Here is a 23,005-nt window from a genome sequence, read left to right as displayed (position 1 = left end):
TGTCTAGATATTTGCCAGGGCAGTGCCGGCTGCGGCCAATTTCAGGTCGATTTCGGCGCTTCAAAATTCGCTTGCAGCATTTTCAATGGCTGATGAAGACGCGCTAAATTACCTTTTCCGAATGCGGACCTGTGCTGAGCGCTGGATGGGATACCACAACCGCAGAATGGCGGTGGAGGGCCCAAAACCAACCGAAAAACACTTCGGTCCCCCTCGGGGAGATCTCCTTGTGTGTGTGTGTGTGTGTGGTTTTGAATGAGCCTAAAGTGAGTTATAATTGTAACAACAGTGCAACATTAAAGCTCTATTGAAATTAATAGACCCCCTCTTTAGGCCAGAACTGTAAACAAGGTTGGGGCCGTGTCGGACAGTTTATGAGATCAAAGGGCATATCAAAAGCAAATTGCATTTCAAATCTGTACAGTGCGATGAATTTTAATGAGGTTTTACCAACAGAATAAATAATTATTGAGAGGGCAACATTATTTGTAGGATGTTCATCATTGCAATAAAACATGTTTTAAATCTGAACATGGGTACGTATTATTGACATGTCATTAGAAAGTGAATTAAATGTTTTTATTCGAGAACAAAAAATTGAAATTTGAAATTTGATGTTTTTGTAGCTTTGTAAGGCTTTACTTGTTTCATCATTTGTATGGATTTTCAAATCATGAAAGTTCGTATGATGAAATCCCGAATAATGGGTGCTCAGAAAAAAATTCTCTCTGGTCCACAAGTAGAAAACTGTTTTAGGTCATGTAAATAATCAGTGCCAATTGTGAGTGAATTTGGTGACGATTAATTAATTCATAAATTTTAGTTCTACTTCAATCCAACGAACCTAATTATGATTGGATAATCTTATCTGGTGGTAATCCATTATATTTCACCCACAATCGTTATGTCTTCCCTGAACTAACGTTAAATGGACCAAACATTAAGAGCAAAACTTCTCCAGTCGATGTCGATTGCAGGCTCCAAGAGGAGGACACTTCTGTCATCGTGCACTTGTCACCGTAATAATCATCCATTGAAAAGAGCACGCACACACACACACACACACAGCAAAACTATTTAATAAAACTGTTCGCTTCCAGTTTTGTGGAATAGTTTTCCGGCACGCTGACTGACATTGGCACAAAACGATGTAAATGGAGAGGACGTGATAACCTTGCTCGGCAAAAGTGGACCTGCCTGCAATCGCAAATGCAGAGTTGTTGAATAGAGTGGATGGGGGAGTTTAAGGAGAGACTCTGTCCGCATCCGTTCCGTTTTTCGAGTCTCGGACCGGTGCCAATCCGAAACTATTCCGAGCAAAATTTCTGTCCCATCGGATCAATGGGAGAGGAGGGGAAGAGGGATGGGTGGGAGATAAACTTTTTCAATTAATATTCTCCTCCCCAATAATGAAGAGATTATCGTTTCATATCTTGGCGCGGTTGGTGGATTTTTGCTGATTGTGCGCAACGGAGACTTGAGGGAATGCTTGAGGAATTCTTCCAGTTTTCAAAACAAGGCCAAACAGCTGACGGTGTTGGAAAACTTTATTGCATGAATGCCAACGCCAGTTTAGCGCAAACAGAAATTTATCGAGTCAAGTTTCACTGGCTACGAGGAAGTTCAAGAATTAAATTTGATGGAGCACTGGTGGTAGATAAAAAGGAATTTATTTTAACCCTTCCGAAATTCGCATGTTCTGGCGTTCCAAACAAGTGTTCTTACAAAGTAGGTACTTTGTACATGTAAGCGACTGCCGATGGATTAAAAAAGAAGAGCATAACAAAAATTACCCTTAAATTAAACCCAGTGCCTTCTAAGTTAAATTTCACTTGGCTAACTTGAGACAGACAATTATAAACGCTTTTGCTGCATCTTTAAGGCTATACCTTTTCCTGATTTGTAATAAGCTTTAATGAGTTTACAAATTCATGCATTGGATTAAACATTCCTGGGAAATTTTCTGAAATTTCGATCATTTGACTTTTTTGTATTTTTTAATCCAGCTGAATCTTTTTTTGGTGCCTTCGTAGTGCCCAAAGAAGTCATTTTGCATAGTTAGTTTGTCCATATAAGTTTCCATACAAATTTGGAAAAAGTTTGTATAGACAACTAATGATGACCGAGCCACGTAGCCCAGTGGTAACGCTTCCGCCTCGTAAGCGGTAGATCGGGGTTCAAATCCCGGCTCGGACCAACACAACTGGTGATCTTTCCTTTCTAGAATCGATTGCTTAGTAAAGGGAAGGTAGTGTATCGTCACAAACTGGACCTTATCACGACACCTTAGGCAGGCGACCTATGGAATGTTAACATTAACCTTAACATGTTAACATTATGTTGAGAATGAAACTGCCACTGAATCCGCTTTGTAAATTCCGGCCCCGATACTCTTCAAGGGTGTTCCCTTCAGGAACTGGGAAAGATCTACTTTTTACTTTAATGATGCAAAATGACTTCTTCGGGCATACCTAAGGCACCTGAAAAGTTAGCTGGATTAAAAATACATAAAATAAAATTAAAATATAACCTTTTTCGTACAGAAATGCTCTCCTTCCTTTAGCTGTACTTCAGGCTTCTTGGGAGTGCCCGGTATTGACTAATAAAGTAGTGTTTTTCAGGAGTTGAAAAGTGAATAGTTGATGGCTCCGAATAATTATTTTTTGATCCATTCGGTTAATTTATCATAACAAGCGCACTGCCAGGCAGGCAAGGGCGTCTGCGTAAAACGGTCCTTTTCGGAAATTAATAACTTTTCTACAAAAAGTCCTAAAAATATGGTGTCTTCGGGAAAGTTGGCAGTAGAGGGTTAACCTGATCATTCTACAGCATTTTATATGAAAAGCAGTAGGGTGGCCCATCAAAAAAGTGTTTATATTGCGTATCTTTTTTGTTTTATTTTTGGCAATTTTGGTGTCTTCGAGACATATTTAGAACATAAAAATACGCGTCTTTTGACATGCCAACGAAGTTGCTAGGTCATTTTGGTAAAAAGTTACAGAGTTTTTAAAATTTTTAATAGGCCTTTTTCAAATGTTTGTATCTTTTCGAGGGGGACACAAAAAAATACGCTCCGCAGTGCATCTGAAAGCTTAGAACTTCTTCTTTAATATGAATATAACATCTCAAAAGGGTTTTTCTTAAACCCAAGTTACAGCGATTTAAAAATGGTCATTTTATGAGATTTTATACCATGCTCTATGAGAAAATTTACATGAATACCGCATTAACATTCCAACGCCCAAGGCTTCAAAAAAGTTGGAACGGTAACTTCAACTCGCTGGTTCTCGGGCACAACTCAATCAATCAAGATGATTCTTCTTTCCAGTAATTTGTTAGGATGTCTAGATGATTCTAGATTTTTGCAGAACTTAATTTGATCAAATCTCTAATTTGTATGATCAAAAACATCGTTCCAACTTTATTTTTCGCGTGTAAAATTCCGCGGAGGCAGTCGTTTTAAAAAAGGTGGAACGATGTTTTCGATCGCAGAAATTACAGATTTGTTCAAATCAAGTTCTGCAAAATTTTAGGATCATCTAGACATTCTTACTAATCACTGGAAATAAGAATCGTCCCGATTGGTTGAGTTAGGCCCGAGAACCAGCGAGTTGAAGTTACCGTTCCACCTTTCATCTTTAATCTTTTTATTTTCTAACTAATTTGAGCCACCCTAATCAGATGCCATATCCTCAGCTGCGCTACCATTTTAAACAGGTTATGTTTTTTAATTTTAATTGTTTTTTATTTATCTTTCTATGCGAATTAAAAAAAAACATATCTTATAAGAGTGAACGAATAGGAACCACCCTAGGTCATCTAAGACCACCCTAGTTGCCATAAAAACCAAGTTCGACCAAGTTTGTCCACAAACCAATTTTACTTTTATTTGAGCTCACTAAGAGCAGTTTTGATACTGATTAATGCGATATTCATGTAAATTTTCTCATAGAGCATGGTACAAAATCTCATAAAATGACCATTTTTAAATCGCTGTAACTTGGGTTTAAGAAAAAACCCTTTTGAGATGTTATATTCATATTAAAGAAAAGTTTTAAGCTTTTAGATGCACCGCGGAGCGAAAAGATACAAACATTTGAAAAAGGCCTATTAAAAATTTTAAAAACTCTGTAACTTTTTACCAAAATGACCTAGCGACTTCGTTGGCATGTCAAAAGACGCGTATTTTTATGTTCTAAATATGTCTCGAAGACACCAAAATTGCCAAAAATAAAACAAAAAATATACGCAATAAAAACACTTTTTTGATGGGCCACCCTACTGCTTTTCATATAAAATGCTGTAGAATGAACAGATTAAGAGATAGAGATTTGGTAACTTCGACAAAGTTGTTTGAAATGGCTAGTACTACAATACTGCCCAAAAAAGTAAACCTCTATCTCATCTAGAAGCGGAGATAGTTTTTGAAAATATTAGAAATTGTTGGACCACCCTAATATCGTTTTGACCAAAAGATGTAGAATTTCATTTTTAACAAATGCTTCTTAGACACCGAAGCTCGAAAATGCCCTGAAGCGGAAATAAATTATTCCTGCTAAATTTGCGTTTCCGACCACTGTGCAGAGGTCGCCGATTCGAATCCCGAGGCGGACGCAAAAATGCTAAGTGTAAATATAGGTATTCGGTGCCCTCTCCCCGTGCCCATACCTTCACACTTAGCAGACCCGGGAGGCGGAGTCTTGTCGCAAAAAGAACGATACACGCCTGTGGATACGTTGACGAAACCGCAAGGTTTAAGAGGGCCACATTATAAGGTGTTACGTCGATTCCGTTTTTTTCCGTCAACAGGTGACATAAATAAACTCAAAACAAATCACCTCATCTATAAAGAAACCATCAATAAACCACGTGGACACTGTTTTGGGAATCTGAGGCCCCCTCGTGGATAATTGTCCATACAATAGAAAACCTCAGCCATGACCGTGACAGCCAAAAAAACAAAAATCAAGGACCATATCGCAAAACCTTCTATCTTTAGAAGCCTCGTTGATTGCGGTAGGTCAAGGACGCGTTTTGTCGACTTCCATAAAAAAAACCACCCAGTTTTTTTTGTCTGTCTCTGTGTGCATTTTTTCAATATCAATCCCATAAATGCTCGGCGTGTTCTTCTGAAACGAAACCGTTCGTTGGCATGAAGCCAGCAAAATTATGCTCAATTTGGGCCACGGGCAACGACGACGATAGCAGCGAAAAAACAGCCAAAAAGAATGGATTAAATCAACAAACACTTTGCGAGCAGTTAGGGGAACACTGTTGTCTCTTGGATTTTGGTATTTTTTTTGTATTCATTTTCAAAAAGTATCTTTAAAAAAGATTGTAACCATTTTAAGCAGATACTTATTTTGGACACCTAATTTTGGCACCCTCCCCCTACCATCAACTTGTTCAGTCCAAAATCGAACATACTTTTTGTGCCATTTCAAGTGCTTGTATTTGGCGAGCAAACAGCAATATTCGAGCACGCCCTTTGCGATAAAAATTGGAGCAAACGCGAAAAAAGCAGTCGAAATTTTCTGAATGGGATTGCTTCTGGATTATTCAACATTGATGCTGGGGTTCCTCAAGGAAGTATTCTTGGCCCACTTCTGTACAATATTTTTACATCTGATTTGCCTACTCTTCCTGGTAATGGTGTGTTGTCACTTTTTGCTGATGACACTGCCGTTATTTATAAAGGTAAAATAACCAGATATTTAGTTGGCCGTCTTCAGAAGGGTCTCGACGTTCTTTCCGAATACTTTGGCGACTGGAAAATTCGCATAAATGCAGCCAAAACTCAAACCATCATTTTTCCACTTTCCAAATCGGCCAGATTTGTCCCAAAGGATGATGTTTTGATTAAAATGAATGATGTTTCTATACCCTGGTCAAAGGAAGTTGTCTATTTAGGTCTCATACTTGACTCGAAACTTTTGTTTCGGCAGCATGTAGATAAAATATTGAACAAGTGCAGCATTCTCATCAGGTGTTTGTATCCTTTAATTAACAGAAAATCAAAGCTATCTTTGAAAAATAAGTTAGCAGTTTACAAACAAATAATTTACCCCGTTATTGAGTATGCAGTACCTGTTTGGGAGTGTTGCGCTAGAACTCATAAATTGAAGCTCCAGCGTGTCCAAAACAAGGTACTCAAAATGGTTTTGAATGTTCCTGGCTGGACAAGATCAAGTGAGGTTCATGAATTAGCAGAAGTTAAAATGTTGGATCAGAAGATTCAAGAAAAATGTTTGAAATTCAGGGAAAAATGTGCTATATCTGAATACCCCTTGATTCAAGGATTGGTTTAGTTTATGGTAAGATTAAGTTAGTTTTAGGTTAGGTTATGTTTTCTTAACATTTTTTTTTTTTTCCTCATTGTACCTAGTGTTACAAAAATGATAAATCATATACTTTTAAAGTTATAAAAATGAACAGTGTTTAAATCACGAAAAGCGAACTAAAGCTGAAGAGCCACAGCTGACCACTTATTATGTAAACCAAATGTAATTATTATAAGAAAGATTCAATAAAGTATATTTAATTCAAAAAAAAAAATATGCAGTCGAAATTTGTTCGTCACGATTTTCCAATTTTTCTTGTTTCTCGTGATGTTCTTCGGTATTTATAGAAGGCTTACCCCGACTTTTCATCCTCTCTCCCTTCTTTTCCTTCCCCAGTTTCAGAGTGGATTAATTTTGCCCTATCGACAGACGTTAGCTGTACGGTATCGTGAGTGTCGAGTAGAAAAAAATGTCACGAGACGCGATGTTTTTTGCACTAACAGCGAAATGACGCTGTCGCTAGCGATTGACATCGAAGAAATCGATGTCACGATTCGGCTGCTTGGCTGAGTAATAAGTAAAATTCAAATATAGACGATTCGAATGTCACTTCAGAGTTAGGCAGCTTGACAGTTCATTATTAAAAAGATTAAAAAGCTAAAACAGAGACTGGCAGACGTAGAAACTATTGTTTCCCCTTGAACTTAAATTCAAATTGTTCATTGATTATAATGTTATTTTTTGGTTTATTAGAAGAGTTTCAACATATTTTTTGAAATTTTCACTTTCAAAATTAGGTTATTTATTATTGCATATAATGTTTAAATTTCAAGTTTTAATTTCATCGTCCAACTCTTCATCCTTCTTGTTATTTGTAAACAATTCCAATATGTTTTTCTTCACGCATGTCGCAAATTTCACTTAACCCTCTACTGCCCAATATTTATTTCGAAAATTTTTATTCATCCCGTGTTTAGGAGGTCATTTTGAGCAACTTTTGTTCTACGAAAAACTTTACTTTTCTTGTTTTATGTTTTTCTTGTTTCATATTTAGTATTCAAATTTGCTTTAATTTTATTTAATTTATGTTTGTTTTTGGTAGTATTTGGCCTATTCTACCACCATTTTGCCCATCTAATTTTCATGTTTAAGAAGTCTCTTTTTCAATTGTGAATATGTAGCGTGACGTTGAAACGCAGAAGAATTTTGTATTTTCTTTATATTTTTTAAAACTTACATTCTGTTTCATTTTTTATGTTTTTAGCTTAACATTAACTACTAAATCAAATATGGCTTTTGAGAAAAAATGCTGTTTTTTGCACCGGATTTTGATTTCCTGACGTTATAACGCTGACTTATTTAAAAAAGGGCGTCCCTCAAAATTCTCAAAATTAACCAATTTTACTGCCCAGAAATCAACCCTTTTTTAAGGTATGGTCATCTTTGGAAAATGGTTCTTGAGCTCCGGCGAAACTTGGGGTTTCCTAAGGTTTTTGTGGTGCTTTTATGCTGATTAAGGTGCTTGAAAATATGATTTTCGGTTCAATGCATTTAATACGTACGTCAAAAATGAAGTTTATAAATCCTTGAAAGTGTGTAAAAATTAGTTTTGGAAGCCTTTAACCATATGTAATTAAATCAAGTTTAAAAATTATCGCATATACCAGCTATACCAGCTCCAACGATGTGTCATTTGAATAACGACCAATGTTTATGTACCTGTAGGTGACAAATCGAAACGAGCAGCTCAATTTACTATCGACAATCTGACCTGATGACCACAGCAATTAAACTGCTTTGTATGGTCGGTCATCTCTCATTAACCACATTGCAATTCTCTCCCCCCAAAACAATCACAATAAACTGTCTTTGGAAAATTTGTCCAGCGCCCAGTCCTCCGTAATCCTGTAATTTATCGTGTGTGCCGCCCTAAGTGTACGTTAAAGCATCTGACATCCCCTGGCAGCTGCTGGAACTGGCGCTCATGCGGTGTGTGGGAGGTGTGTTTGTTTACACTGCACTTGACATGCATCACAGTGATTGCAGAGAGCGATGAAATCGATCCAGTTCACAGGCCATTGCTCGTAGGTCAACAGAGAGAACATCAAAGTGTTGCAGGTTTCGATTTGATTTGAGCTTTCCCTCACTCTCGCTCTTCCTCTCTGCCCTTGGCAGGATGATGAAGATGTGGACGACGAGTGAGAAGGACATTTCCGGGTCAGCTGTTGTTTTAAATTTTTGATTATGTCCACAGCATGCATCTGGATCCTTTTGAAATGGTTGCGTTCCAATTTGTTGGAATCCTTCGGCTTTGTGTGATTTCAGTGAACTAGGGAAACTATACCCTTTTTCAGCATATTTCTATTATCGGTTTATCAGCACTTTGATCATAAATTACAGTGATAAAAAAGTTAGTTCTTTAAAATATCGAGATATTGACTGACATTTTTTTTCGTGAAAAAAACTCTTCGTGTACATTTGTGTTTCGTGCAAATATAAAAAGTTTTCAAAGGAGTTCAAAAACGCAAAATATGATAATAAACGCAGGAAAGTGCATTTTAACCAGTTTTCAGTTGATTAAACTTTAATTTTCATTAAAATTTGGAAGTACCTCGAAAAAATATTTGTTTTACCCCCTGATCATTCAGACCAACTATTCGGGACTGGCCGATATTGTTGCAGTGGACTGTATTTGTTTTGGCGGTAGATTGCAGCGGAACGCAGGAGGGACGAAAAACACCGGGAAACTTGGATTTTCTTGTTTTATTTTCTCCTTCTTCTTTATCTCCCACTTCTCACTACACTACACTTCTTCTTCTTCTTCACTCACAGCTGCGACGATTGCGTGTTGTCGCTTCGATGGTCGGACGTGTTCTGACGCGAGCGCCTTGCGCGCGCGGTTCGTGGATGACGTTTTGACGTTTGGCAGCTGCTGTCACTTGACACGGTGGGCGCACGGGCGTGTGCGCGGTGTGGTATCTTCGGTTGATACCGAACACCAACTTTGAAAAGGGGCGACATAAACTTTGAAACATATTTGCAACGACCTTAAGGGGTTACATACATGTAAATCGGCAAACATATCAGGGGTTGGTTTACACACACACTTTAATTTATTTAATCTGTTTCAGCATATTAAAATATAAATTTTCATCTATTTACAAAAAAAATGAAGACATTTGGTTGTATCATTGCCGTGATTTAGCTACTTTGGTCCATCCCATCTTGAGATATCGTGGCACCCGTAAATCAACTCTGTGTTTAGAGATAAACGCTCACAAACTTTGACAGTTCGCTTTGCGCATTGCAACATTTTGAGCTTGAATCGTTTCTTACTCAGGAAAAAATTGAAATGTCTTCATGAAACTTTCAGGAGTGATTGAAAATCATCTTTTAAGTGGATTCAATAATTTTTCTGTAATATGAAATTTTGTGATTCTCTACATGTATGTAACCCCTTAAACTAACCCTGCAATTGTTTGAGATACGTTTAAATAAATCTATGTTCAAAGTCAAGACTTATCAAAAAATCAGAGTCATATTTTGAGACTATGCAAAGATGATTGACAAATTAACCAAATGTTGAACGAAGAAAAATAGAAAAAAAAACAATTTCTGAAACAACTTTAAAGCTGTGAATATGGAAGTAAATCAACAATTCCATCCAAAATCAAAATCAAAATATTGGGAAAAACATGGTTGAACCACTTAACGGTACATAAATCACTACAAACAACTCTGAAGTTTTTTTTTTTTTAGATGGTCCAATAAACCAAATTTTCAGTCTTTGCTTTTTGGGTGTTTTTAATACCTCTGACACAAGGCAGGAAATTCGGTTTAGAGGACCATCTCAAAAAAAAACTCCAGAACTTCATTTTGAATAAAGAAAAGCTGGGAAGTGCCATGTTCATTTTTAACACCGAATCAATTAAAGATGACATGTACTTTGAAAGTAGCAATGAATTTATGGCAATTGAATCGTTTGCTCGTTACCGTGTCTTGGATAATTCGCCAAGTGTATTGCACACCGAGAAAAAAATTGCTGTTTTTATTATCCAAAATTTGATTAACAAAAATGGCACGAAACAAATTTTTAAGTCCATAGAAGGATAGCTTTTAAAACATTCTTTCAGTGAATTTTATCAACCACTTACACCTATGCAAGCTCACATTGCATTGGGGTGTCAACGAGTTGCAACACGGAGCTCGCTCCTAAACCATCTGAATGAGCTAAAGTGGCCAGCAGCAGCTGTCTGAGCTGTCCAACCGTTTCGGAGGAAGAATGCACTCGTTCAGTTTTCATTTGGCCAGCAGCGCGTTTGGTTGGCGTGTTGTGATCACATCTCTTCCAATCAAATTAGACAGACGAGAACGAGTAGTGGGATGCTCCAATTGTGGGGTGGGTTTGACCTGATGATGACACGTATGTACATGTGCGATAATTACCGTTTGACCCCCCGGGACCGGGAATCAATTACAGTAAATTGATTATCGAGTGGTGGCGATATTGATACACATGATTCAAGTACACCCGCTGCTTGATGCATTCCAGCAATCAATTTATTCATTAGCATTAGCATTTTTTATGATTTGCTATGCAAAAACTGTAACGCGATTGTGATGGATGGATGGTATGATGAGGTTTTGCAAGACTTATAATTTTCATCAATTTTAAAACATCATGTTCGAGCAAAAAAAAATGTATCAAATATTAATAGGACATAACATTTCCAATTCTCCTAAACAGATCCAGATCCGTTCGCACAGCGTGCCAGGAGCATCTGATTACAATTTGGTCAAATTGGACTCCAACGGTGTGCAGTACCAACAACGCACCATGTTAGTTCATTATTTTAAACTGGTAACCGCCACGAGAATTGGATAATTGCATACGATTGTTCCAAATCGTGTGTGGGCGGTAGTGCAAATGAAAGGCTGAATTCGAGCAGGTGATTCAAATTGTATCCAACGTGTATCGGTAAATCGTTTCTGGTTTTTGGTACAGTTCTGATTGTTTCCAATTGTTACAATTATTGTTTATTGCAATTGGCAGTTTTTGAAAAAAAAGATATTAAAAATATTAATACCGTTAACTGAGGCGAATTGGTCACAGTTTGATGAGAGACAGCATTTTCAAAAAGCAGTTCACATTTAGAAATGGGATCACATTTTTTGTAAGAGTTGACTCTAATCGGTGTCCCAATACACAGAAGTTGACAATAGACAGTGGACAGTGGAGAATCTAACTATTTTTAACACTTACCTCTATATTGTAACGCCAGTATAGATCTGAAAAAAAATAGAAATTCACGTCACTAAAGAATTTAATGAAGAGCAACACAATTTTAAAATGGATATAAAACAATTTCATCAGTATTCTCAAAATAAATTGAATGCCGTAAACCGGGTTGACAAAGTTAGCATTTCACTTTATCCATCGAATATTTATCAAAAATTCTATTTATTGTATGAAACGAAGTAACTGCAACTGCACATCTAGATAACATTTTCAAATCTTTGAATCTTTGAACCTTTGAATCGTTGAATCTTTGAATCTTTGAATCTTTGAATCTTTGAATCTTTGAATCTTTGAATCTTTGAATCTTTGAATCTTTGAATCTTTGAATCTTTGAATCTTTGAATCTTTGAATCTTTGAATCTTTGAATCTTTGAATCTTTGAATCTTTGAATCTTTGAATCTTTGAATCTTTGAATCTTTGAATCTTTGAATCTTTGAATCTTTGAATCTTTGAATCTTTGAATCTTTGAATCTTTGAATCTTTGAATCTTTGAATCTTTGAATCTTTGAATCTTTGAATTGTAACAGTAGTTAATGTAGTTCACTTAAGAGTGTACGCACTCATACACTGTCAAGTATCGAATAGCACACACCTTGTTATGTATCACTTGAAATCAAATAAAACAGTTTGCTTGAGACACCCGGACTAAGCACACGTCTTTATTACATGGTGTCAGAATCGCGGATTTTCTGCCGAGAAAGTTAATTCAAGAATGGTGAAATAGTTCGCGAGTGCAGTTTTGTTGTGGATACAAAAAGAAGATAAGTGAGAAAGTCGAAATGTCGACATCAGACCAGAAAGATGAATCGGCAAAAGGAACGCCGGGGCTTGCCATCACCCCGCCGAAGCCGCTTTGCATCGAAGACAACATGGCGCCCAAGTGGAAACAGTGGTGGCGTCACTTTTCGTGGTTTGCTCTGGCAACGGACTTGAACAGCAAGCAGTCACAAATACAAGCAGCAACTTTTCTTAGCTGTATTGGTGCAGAGTGCATTCAAGTGTTGGACACGTTCGGGCTGACGGCCGAACAAGAGGCCGATATGAAGCTGCTCAAAGAGAAGTTTGACAAACACTTCGAGCCGAAGTCTAGTCTCACGTACGAGCGGTACGTGTTCGGGAAAATTCAACAAAGCTCGGGTGAACAGTTCGATGTGTTCGTGACGAGGGTGCGCGTTCAGGCACAAAAGTGTGCGTTTGATGTCTTGAGTGATTCGATGATCAAGGACCGTATCATCTCGGGAACCGTTCACACAAAGTTGGTGCCACAACTGCTGAACGATGAAATCGACCTGCAAAAAACCGTACACATTATTCGCAGTCACGAAATGTCGGTCAAGCAGTCGAAAGTGATGTTGGAGCCTGCCCTTGAAGTGGATGCCGTTCAGCACAAAAGGTTTGAGCCCGAAAGAATCGGCGGACGAGAATATGAGTTTTTGTGCGGCTACTGTGGCTTGAAGCATAAAAGGAGAGCGTGCCCAGCATACAACAAGCGATGCATGAAATGTGGCAGAAAGGGTCACTTTGCTGAGAGATGTTCTTTCATGGCGGGGTCGTCATCGAAGGACTCAACGGCGTCGAGTGCTAAAGTTACGGATCAAAAAGTGCGCAACAAGCGATATGTGAAAACGATCGAGTGCGAAGAAGATGACGAAGACGAACTGTCAGTGGAAGAGTTGTTTATCGGGAGCGTGGTTGATGACGACGAAGAAGGAGAAGACGTCTGGTATGAGTCGGTGCAGATCAAGGGCAAGAATGTGGTGTTAAAGCTGGACAGTGGTGCTGCATGTAACGTGCTGCCGTATGATGTGTTCTGTGGACTGAATGAACAGTTGCAGCAGTCAAAGACGAAGAAGCTAGTTTCGTACAGCAACCACAAGCTTAGTGTGAAGGGCGAAGCGCTCTTGCCAGTGATCGTACGCGGTAGAGAAGAAAGTGCCGTGTTCAAAATAGTTGAAGGAGAAGTGTCGCCCATTTTGGGTAGAAAAACGAGTGTCCGGTTCAAGCTGATCGCCAGGATGGATCACATCAGCATGGATGAGTCGCTGTTCAACGGTTTGGGTTGTGTTAAGGGCTTCGAGTACGACATCGATCTGGTCGACAATCCGGTGTTCCAGTACAACGCTTCGCGAAAAATCCCACATTCGCTGAGAGATGCAGTTAAGCTCGAACTGGATGCCATGGAGAAGATGGGTGTTATCGAACCTATCAGCGAGCCAACCCCAGTGTTGAACGCTTTGGTGATAGTTCGGCAAAAAGGTAAGCTACGCATTTGCATTGATCCGTCTCAAGTCAACAAGAATCTCTTGCGACGCACACACCCATTGTCAACAATCGAAGAGATATCTGCTCGCATCTGTGGCTCACATTGGTTCACCACACTGGACATGAAGAAGGGGTTTTGGCAAATTCGAGTTTCGAAGCGCACGGAACAGTACTTGGCATTTGGGACTCCCTGGGGCCGTTATGTCTGCAAACGCTTACCTTTCGGATTGGCTGCGGCACCGGAGGTAATGCAGAAGTACGTGTGCACGCTGTTGGTCGGCCTCGAAGGGGTTGAAAGCTCAATGGACGATATCTTGATACACGCAGCATCCAAGGAACAGCTACAAAAGCGCACTGCGGAGGTTTTGGGGAGATTCCAAGCGGCAGGATTGAAACTGAATCGTGACAAGTGCGTGTTCGACCAACAATCGGTGAAATTTCTGGGCCACGTGGTATCTTGCGACGGACTCAAGGCTGACCCAGAGAAGCTGGACGCCATTCGGAGACTGAAGCGACCAGAAACAAGAGTACAACTTCAACGGGTACTCGGAATGGTGACATACCTGGCGAAGTTCATTCCCAACTTATCGTCCATCACGGAACCCCTGAGAAAACTGTTGGTGAAGGGAACAGAGTGGGTCTGGCACGTAGAGCAGGAACAGTCTTTTCAAGAAATAAAGCAGTTGATGGTCTCTCCTCCAGTACTGGCCTACTACGATGTCAACGCTGAGGTTACATTGTCAGTCGACGCAAGCTCTAAGGCATTTGGAGCAGTACTTCTCCAGAACAACAAACCGATCGCTTACGCATCAAAGTCGCTCTCCAAGGCCCAAGAAAATTACCCGCAGATTGAGAAAGAAGCGGCCGCGATGCGTTACGCATGCAACAAGTTCCATGTGTACGTCTACGGGAAGACGCTGACAATAGAGACAGATCACAAACCACTCGAGTCGATCTACAAGAAGTCTCTCGATCGCGCTCCACCCAGACTGAAACGGATTCTCTTGGATGTGATGCAGTACAACCCGTACGTCGTCTACAAGAAAGGGTCAGACATTCCGCTACCAGACATCTTGAGTAGAGACGTAGAGAACAAGGACGAGGACGACCCGACCGATGAACTCGAAGTTCATATCGTTCTCCAAATGTCCAAGGCAGTGAAGGCGGAGTTCGTCGAAGAGACGCAGAAGGATCCAGAGCTGAACCAGCTGTCAAGAACCATCTTGGATGGATGGCCACACGAGAAACTGCTGGTACCCAACAACATCCGCAAGTATTGGACCTTCCGAGACGAACTTTCGTACTATGAAGGATTGGTATTCCGAGCTCACCAAATTGTTGTACCAGGAAGTTTGCGTCCACTGATGCTGAAGTACGTACACGCTGGGCACACTGGCGTGCAAGGATGTATAAGGAGAGCCAAGCAAATGCTGTTTTGGGTAGGAATGAGCAGCGACATTACCAACACCGTGGAGTCTTGCACTACCTGCGAACGATACCAACAATCCAACCAGAAACACGAAGTTATGACCCACGAGATTCCCACACTGCCCTTCGAAATTGTCGGGTCTGACCTGTTTCATTTCCAAGGCGATGAATATCTACTGATTGCCGACAGTTACTCCGGATTTTTTGACTTCGCCAAATTGAGAGAATTGACCACCAAATCAGTAGTTAATCAGCTGAAAAGCTGGTTCGCCACGCATGGAGTTCCAAGGAAGTTGATTACAGATAACGGCCCCCAGTATGCGTCCATTGAGTTTGCCCAGTTTGCCAAGAAGTGGTGTTTCGATCACATCACGTCAAGTCCACACTACCCCAAAAGTAACGGGCTGTCGGAGAGATTCGTACAAACAGCAAAATCTCTGCTCAAGCGTTGCGACAACGATGGGTCTGACATACAGCTGGCGCTCCTGCATTACAGGAACACACCAAGGGACGGAGAGCTTCAATCAAGCAACCAGCGACTAACCGGAAGACTGCTACGCACGAACATTCCCACAACGGACCACGTGCTGAAGCCAAGAATAGTTGAAGGAGTAGTGGAGAACCTGAAGCAGAGACGACAGCGGCAGAAACAGTATGCAGATAAAGGAGCGACGAAACCGGCAGAATACGAAGAAGGAGATCCAGTGACTGTTCAGAACATCAAATCACGGCTGTGGGAGAAAGGAAGAGTAGAGAAGAAGTTGGATGCTCCGAGGTCGTACATCGTTCACCTATCGAACGGGAGCACCGTACGAAGAAATGTGCGAGACTTGAAACCAGCACGAAGCCCCACCGCGATCGAAGAACCTGAACCAATCTACATCTACCAGCAACAAGGTGAACCAAGAGCAGAAAACGCACAATCAGCAGAACCAGAGGACGAGCACCCACCGATGTTAGAGAGAGAGCTGAGGAACATGATTACAAGAAGCGGTCGAGTAGTTAGATCTACGAGAGATGATAATTTCGTTTATTATTAGTTTCCTTGAAAAGGGAAGATGTAACAGTAGTTAATGTAGTTCACTTAAGAGTGTACGCACTCATACACTGTCAAGTATCGAATAGCACACACCTTGTTATGTATCACTTGAAATCAAATAAAACAGTTTGCTTGAGACACCCGGACTAAGCACACGTCTTTATTACATGAATCTTTGAATCTTTGAATCTTTGAATCTTTGAATCTTTGAATCTTTGAATCTTTGAATCTTTGAATCTTTGAATCTTTGAATCTTTGAATCTTTGAATCTTTGAATCTTTGAATCTTTGAATCTTTGAATCTTTGAATCTTTGAATCTTTGAATCTTTGAATCTTTGAATCTTTGAATCTTTGAATCTTTGAATCTTTGAATCTTTGAATCTTTGAATCTTTGAATCTTTGAATCTTTGAATCTTTGAATCTTTGAATCTTTGAATCTTTGAATCTTTGAATCTTTGAATCTTTGAATCTTTGAATCTTTGAATCTTTGAATCTTTGAATCTTTGAATCTTTGAATCTTTGAATCTTTGAATCTTTGAATCTTTGAATCTTTGAATCTTTGAATCTTTGAATCTTTGAATCTTTGAATCTTTGAATCTTTGAATCTTTGAATCTTTGAATCTTTGAATCTTTGAATCTTTGAATCTTTGAATCTTTGAATCTTTGAATCTTTGAATCTTTGAATCTTTGAATCTTTAAAAAAAATCTAATTTTTAACTCATTTATTGAGTATTTTATTAGCAAGAGGTAAAATCGTTTGATCTCGGAACACAAACAACAAAGGCACAGACCACGATCCTACTTATCCCTCACCGATTAGTCACGTTGTTTGTAATGTCAAATCATAAAAAAACACACACACACACACACACAACCCGACGACGGCATGCGAACAAATTTGTCTTCACGTGCCACAGTGTACAAACGCTTCACTGCAGCACACTTCTACCGGCGACAGTCTGTAACAATCTCAGATCAACTGTGCCAAAAGTTGGCAACAAATGTGCCCAACTCTTGATGGCCCCACTCTGCTAATAGTCCTCCTGTTGTTGAAGTACATTACCAGCCGTGGGGATCCACATCAGTTCTGTACAATTATGCAAATGCGGTTTCTATTTCTTTTTGGCGGTGTGATAAATAGTTTTGAAACAGACGTCTTTCAGCATTCTTGTAAGAGGTGTCAAAATTCATAATCCTTCAAATTTTCACGCATTAACAAGAATTCTGTAGCCAAACATTTGATGATGATGATTTTTATCTTTTACATGAACCGGTTTAGGAATCCCCGTTTCTTTTTACATTTGCAAACACGTCGTAATTGATTAACTTTCTAAGGGAAGCAACCACAAAAATGAAGTTTTGAAATGAACACAAATGTCGTTACCAAGGTTCAGCGGCGAACCCAAATTTATTTCAACGACATTTCTGCCCATGTTCTTTATGCCTTTTAAGTGACAGTGGTGGTGACTTTGCTCAACAATGTTGAGTTTTAATTGCGGTCCCAAGTTTAGCATGGTTACTCCACTTTGCCAAGTAGTTTGGTATAATTCGTAATGGGATTTCCGAGGACGAACTTTTGTGGGAGAAAACTCTCATAACACTACATCTCAACCATTATTTTCTAAAAGTGATGATTATCATCAACGAAGCGTAACAAAAGTGTGTGTGAAAAGTAAAATTCCACCCAGAGAGTGGTTTAAAAATACGTGTGACGAGAATGTCAAACGAGTTTTCTCCCTGGCGGTACACTAACGTTGGAGATGAGATAGGAGTGGTGTGCAACGGTAAGAAGATTGAAAAATTACTCGACGAAATTGACTACGACTGACAAAATGCTCCCACATTTAGTTCAGCGTGAAAAATAATAGGGTTTGAAAAATGGGAGAGAATTGAGTTGTATCGTGAATGATGCACTGTTAAAGTCAAGGAGAAGCTGTGTTCTAATGCGCCTCGGTCAAAAAATCAAACCATCCACATTAACGACCCCCGGGTCTTTTGTGGTCTCTATTGCAAGTTTCTGCTCGAACCTAGGAGTCCGAAGGCTCGAATGAAGAGAGCACCCAAACCTCTTTTACTCCAAGGAACCTTCCACCCCGCCTCGGTCAATTGTGAATAAAAAAATAGTTTCGTTGAAAATTTATGTTTTAAAAACCGGATACCTTTGATAGTTACTTTTTTTATATATTACAGTCATCCCACATATTCGGCTCAAGAAAAGCTTCCACATGAAGGAAAAAGCAAATCATTATGTTCAACTATCGATTTTCTATGATTTTTCAACCATCGGCCGATCTGTAAACCGTTCCGAATATGTGGGATGACTGTAATAAATGTCAGCCTAAAAATGAGAAATTCAATAAATTACGTACATTTGATCATTAAAATGGATTTTTCAATGTTTCATTAAAATAATTCACAATCAATTGATTAAATATTCGTTTAACTAATTTTATTAATTTTTAGTAGTAAAGTAAATTTGGAAAAAATAAATGAAAAGTTACAAATTTGATAAAAAATCACAATAAAAAATCTTGTGAAAGGATTGAGGTTTGCCTTTTCAAAAAATCATTAAGATATCTTTGAAATTTCAAACACGGGTCAAGAATCGTAACAATAAGTAAAAATAAAAGCTCATTACCTTTTGTAGGTTTTGAGCGCTAATTTGATTTAAAATTTGCCTAAGAACCAAAACTTTCAAGAAGTATTTTTTCACAAAAACATGTTTAAAATCAAATAATACATTTTTCCAACAGAAAACTTGCACCACAAACTGATGGTTCTCAAAATTTGAAGCTACAGAGAAACCTTTTGTGACTCGATGCGTAACGTTTTTTTTCTAATTTGTCAATATTATTGTAATCTTTTGAAGGCATTTCGTTCGTCTTGTGCAGATCTACAAGACGCTTTCTGGAGTTTGCAAAAGTACACAGCAAAAAAAGTAAGTCGGCGTAAAATAATTTTTGCATAATTTTATGAAATTCTATGTAATATAACGCCCTGAAATGTGTAGCCCATCAGTATAGGGACGTAGCGTAACATCGTGCTGCCATCTGGTTTTTTTTTAAGTGCAAGAGTGGAAAAGTGCTGAGTCATCGTCTAAAAATAGACGGCGTCCTATCTCGCCCAGCAATATGAAGTCGATAAAGTAGTCGGTTTCGATGGAGAAAAAGTGAAAAACGTGGTCTAAAAATAGAGACGCTATCCCCCTATGGGAAACCTACTTGACCGAAATGTCAAGCTCATATATGCGTTGATTCTTTCTATTTTTCACGTTAAAATAGGGACGTGGCGTTACATCGTGCTGCCATCTGGTTTTTTAAGCGCAAGAGTGGAAAAGTGCTGAGTCATCGTTTAAAAATAGACGGCGTCCTATCTCGCCCAGCAAAATGAAGTCGATAAAGTAGTCAGTTTCGATGAGAAAAAGTGGAAAACGTGGTCTAAAAATAGCGACGCCATCCCCCTATAGGTTTCGCTGTATTTCAAATAATATTTTCACGGATATAGCCATTTTAGTGATTAACTTCGTACACCCAAACGGCGGTCACATGATTGTGATGCATGGCGGCATGATAGTAGAGTCCAGACTCGATTATTCGAAGGCCTTCGTGAAATTTTACTTCGGATAATCGAATCACGAAAAAAATATTTATTCTTATTTTTGATTGTTGAGCTTTTGTATGACCCAAGTACTCTAAACAGATTTAGAATTTTTAAATCTGAGATGGCGGCCATAATTGATTATCCGAAGTCCCATACAAACCTTCGGATAATTGAACTTCGGATAATCGAAACATCGGATAATCGAGGCTTCGAAAACAAAATCTGCATGAAATCTGTCCTCATGCATTTTTTTGCGATATAGGGGTATGACATTTTTGCCCGTTATCGACAATTATCGACATTACCGACGGCTGATTGATTGTATTGTAGACTTTTTTTTAACAGAACGAGGATTGAATCATCAACTTCTTAGTTGTTGACCCAACACGCTAACACCGCGCCATGGGTGCTTAACGAATTCTTCTCTGTGAAGTGTTGCTCGCCGTCGTGCTAACTTGTCGTCGGGCCAAATTGAGTTAAGACCATTTTGTACAGCTCATAATGCCTCACTTTTTGACCTTCACAGATCCTCAAAATACGATTTTAATCCTGAGATATTCAACGAAATCCGTTAAAACTCCATGCATTTTTGTCACATTACATATGCAAGTAGTTTCAATCTTGTCGTGCTATCTTGTCACTCCCTGAAAATTGATGTAAGTGCGACAACTGGCCAAAGGAACGCGTTTGACGCACGTACAAGTTAGACTACCGTAAACATTTGTAATTATTACTCGGGACTCCAGCAACCAACTGCAAGCAAACTTCGGAACAATGCACATAATGGTCAGCCAAACAAAACGTTACTGTTATTGTATTCAAGGTCAAACATTAAAACGCGTTTTTCTCGGAACGTCGAAATGACGGGTGGGACAAGATAGCGACGACGTCGATATGTGTTGGTGAGAACTGTAGATCGCTGACATGTACAAAATTGATACACGGACTTGCTGCAAAATCTGTTATAAAAGGTACTTTTTTTGTAGCAAATCCACTGTTGCAGATTCTGATATATATTTTTCCTTTGTGTATACGATTTTACTTGCGACTTTAAACTTATCATTTAGGTCTTTGAACTTAACAGTTTGGTCCATGCATCCCCAAAAGAAGTAACTACGCATAATTAGTTTTTCCATACAAGTCTCCATACAATTTTAACACTTGTAGCACCAACGGGGTCAAAACTTACGCGAAGCACCAAGGGGGTAAAAAAAGTTGGAAATGCAACTTCATCCGGCTGTATCTCGGTGAAACTCAACCGATTTGGATTATTCTTATTGCATTCGATCCGGAAGAATGTCAAGAATCACCTCCAATAAGGTAGATCTAAAACAGATGCGTCTACCTTAAGTTATAATAAAAATGACATTTCCAACTTTTTTTCCGATGGTTGTATGAGCCGGTGAAAATGCATTTCCAACTTTTTTGACCCCGTTGGGGCTACAAGTGTTAAGGGATGGGCTTGAACAAAATAATACCAATGGATGAAATTCTGTATTTGGTGTCTTCAGCAAATTTGTAGGTTATGCTTTGGACTTTTCTGAAAAAGGCACATGGAAAAAAATTATATTACTACAATGTTGCTTATTTGGCGTCATTTCAAATTTTCCGTTCACTTTTTTGATTTTTGAGTGTAGTTTTTGTAATATATGAAATATACTATGCAATAAATCTTTTTCTTTAGGTCGAATTAAGGAGTTACAGCAAATTCAGGGGAATTAAATTTAAGTCCTTTCAAAAACTGTTTGTAGATTCAAAATTGGTTAAACAATGGATTTTTGACGAATTTTCAGATCGAAGCCCGTTTAGAGGGTTAATTGCCATTGCCAGAACCACACCCACTTTAGCTCTAACCATTTTCATCCCAGCACAATCGATCGCACACAGCTGTTCAGAGCAGTTCTGTCTGCATCGGTGACGACGTGTACATCAGGTGAAATGTGGTTGCAGGCAGCAGCAGCTAAGCAAAGGGGGGAGAATGTGGGAACTACTCACCCCACACGTGCCATTTGTCGCAGAAAAGTTCCTCAACTTGCTCTCGACATTCCCCCCTATGATGCGCCATCGAAACCCCCGACAAAAGTGCGGTTCAGGCACGCGATCGCAATTTTCACATACCGACACATTATTTGACGAGCGCCCAAGAGTTGTACCCCACCACCGTTTGCCATCACTACCTTTAAAAGGGGTGGGAGGGAGAACTGTGGGGCTTTTAGCTTTTATTAGTTTGTGTTTGTAATAAATTTTGCGCACCAGCTGCCGGTCCTGGGTTTTGTGTCCTCGACCCTCCCCTTAACAATGACAGTCAGTGGCAGCAGCGAAGGGTGCAAAACTAAACGCCCCGTCAGATTTGTTTTGCAGAACAGCGTTAAATTGAATAAACGAATTTTGTTGGCTAGCCCTTTAAATAGGATGACCTTTCACGGGGGATTAAATTTTAATTAAGAGCCAGACTATGAATATTGTTATTTTGGCTTGCAGAGAAATGAGTTTGAGTTTGTTAAACCCCGCAATGTACTAAAATTAGAATGACAGCCTTTTGTTTGAAGTTTTTTTTTCAATTTTCGAAGAAAAAAGAATCCATTCCTTTCCTTAAAAAACAGACCTCTAACAATATGATGTTTATCTCATCATCTCCTACCCGGAATTTCAAGCTGATAATAAAAATAAAAAAGTTGATGAAATAAAAACTCTGCATGTATGCTCAACAAAGGCTTCACTTCAAAAGCAATTCGAATGGATCTTTCCATTAGCCTGAAGTGGAAAAGTTGTTAATAAAAGTTTTTTTTTCTCCATTACTCTTTTGCTGTTCTTAGAACCGTTTGTTCAATGAAGGAAAATGTTGAAGAGTTTATTTTACTTTAATGTCATGCATACTAGAGTGTTTCAAATTGGCCCAATTTTCTTTGCATTAAAGTGCTTATAAGCTTGGTGGTGTAAAAGAGGATGTTTTTTTATTCGAGGACATCGGATAATTGAGTCTGGAGTATATTTTAAAAGTGGTCCAATTATGCTTAACATAAAATTCAACGCTATAAAATGCTTTCAAAGTGGTTTCCAGTGCATGTCATCGACATTAAGATTTCTTTGAAAAA

At 39.0% G+C, this 23,005-nt stretch overlaps 2 protein-coding genes across 2 annotated transcripts in view; one reads left to right on the top strand and one right to left on the bottom strand.

Moving 5' to 3' along the window:
- The window catches only part of LOC6047694 (octopamine receptor beta-2R), a 147,841-nt gene that overhangs the window by 104,863 nt on the left and 19,973 nt on the right, over positions 1-23,005 (bottom strand). The window contains exon 2 of the mRNA XM_038259111.1: positions 11,545-11,570. The gene's annotated coding sequence lies outside the window, so the exon portion shown is untranslated. The remainder of the gene's footprint in view (positions 1-11,544; positions 11,571-23,005) is intronic.
- LOC119769614 (uncharacterized protein K02A2.6-like) lies at positions 12,361-21,719 on the top strand. The gene is made up of 2 exons (XM_038262737.1): positions 12,361-16,226; positions 21,704-21,719. The coding sequence occupies exons 1-2, from the start codon at positions 12,361-12,363 to the stop codon at positions 21,717-21,719; spliced, it is 3,882 nt and encodes a 1,293-aa protein (XP_038118665.1).

This window comes from Culex quinquefasciatus, chromosome 1 (assembly GCF_015732765.1).
Source record: "Culex quinquefasciatus strain JHB chromosome 1, VPISU_Cqui_1.0_pri_paternal, whole genome shotgun sequence".
Classification (NCBI taxonomy): domain Eukaryota; kingdom Metazoa; phylum Arthropoda; class Insecta; order Diptera; family Culicidae; genus Culex; species Culex quinquefasciatus.
The sequence above is the reverse complement of the archived record's forward strand: the minus strand, read 5'-3'. Positions and strand labels throughout refer to the sequence as shown.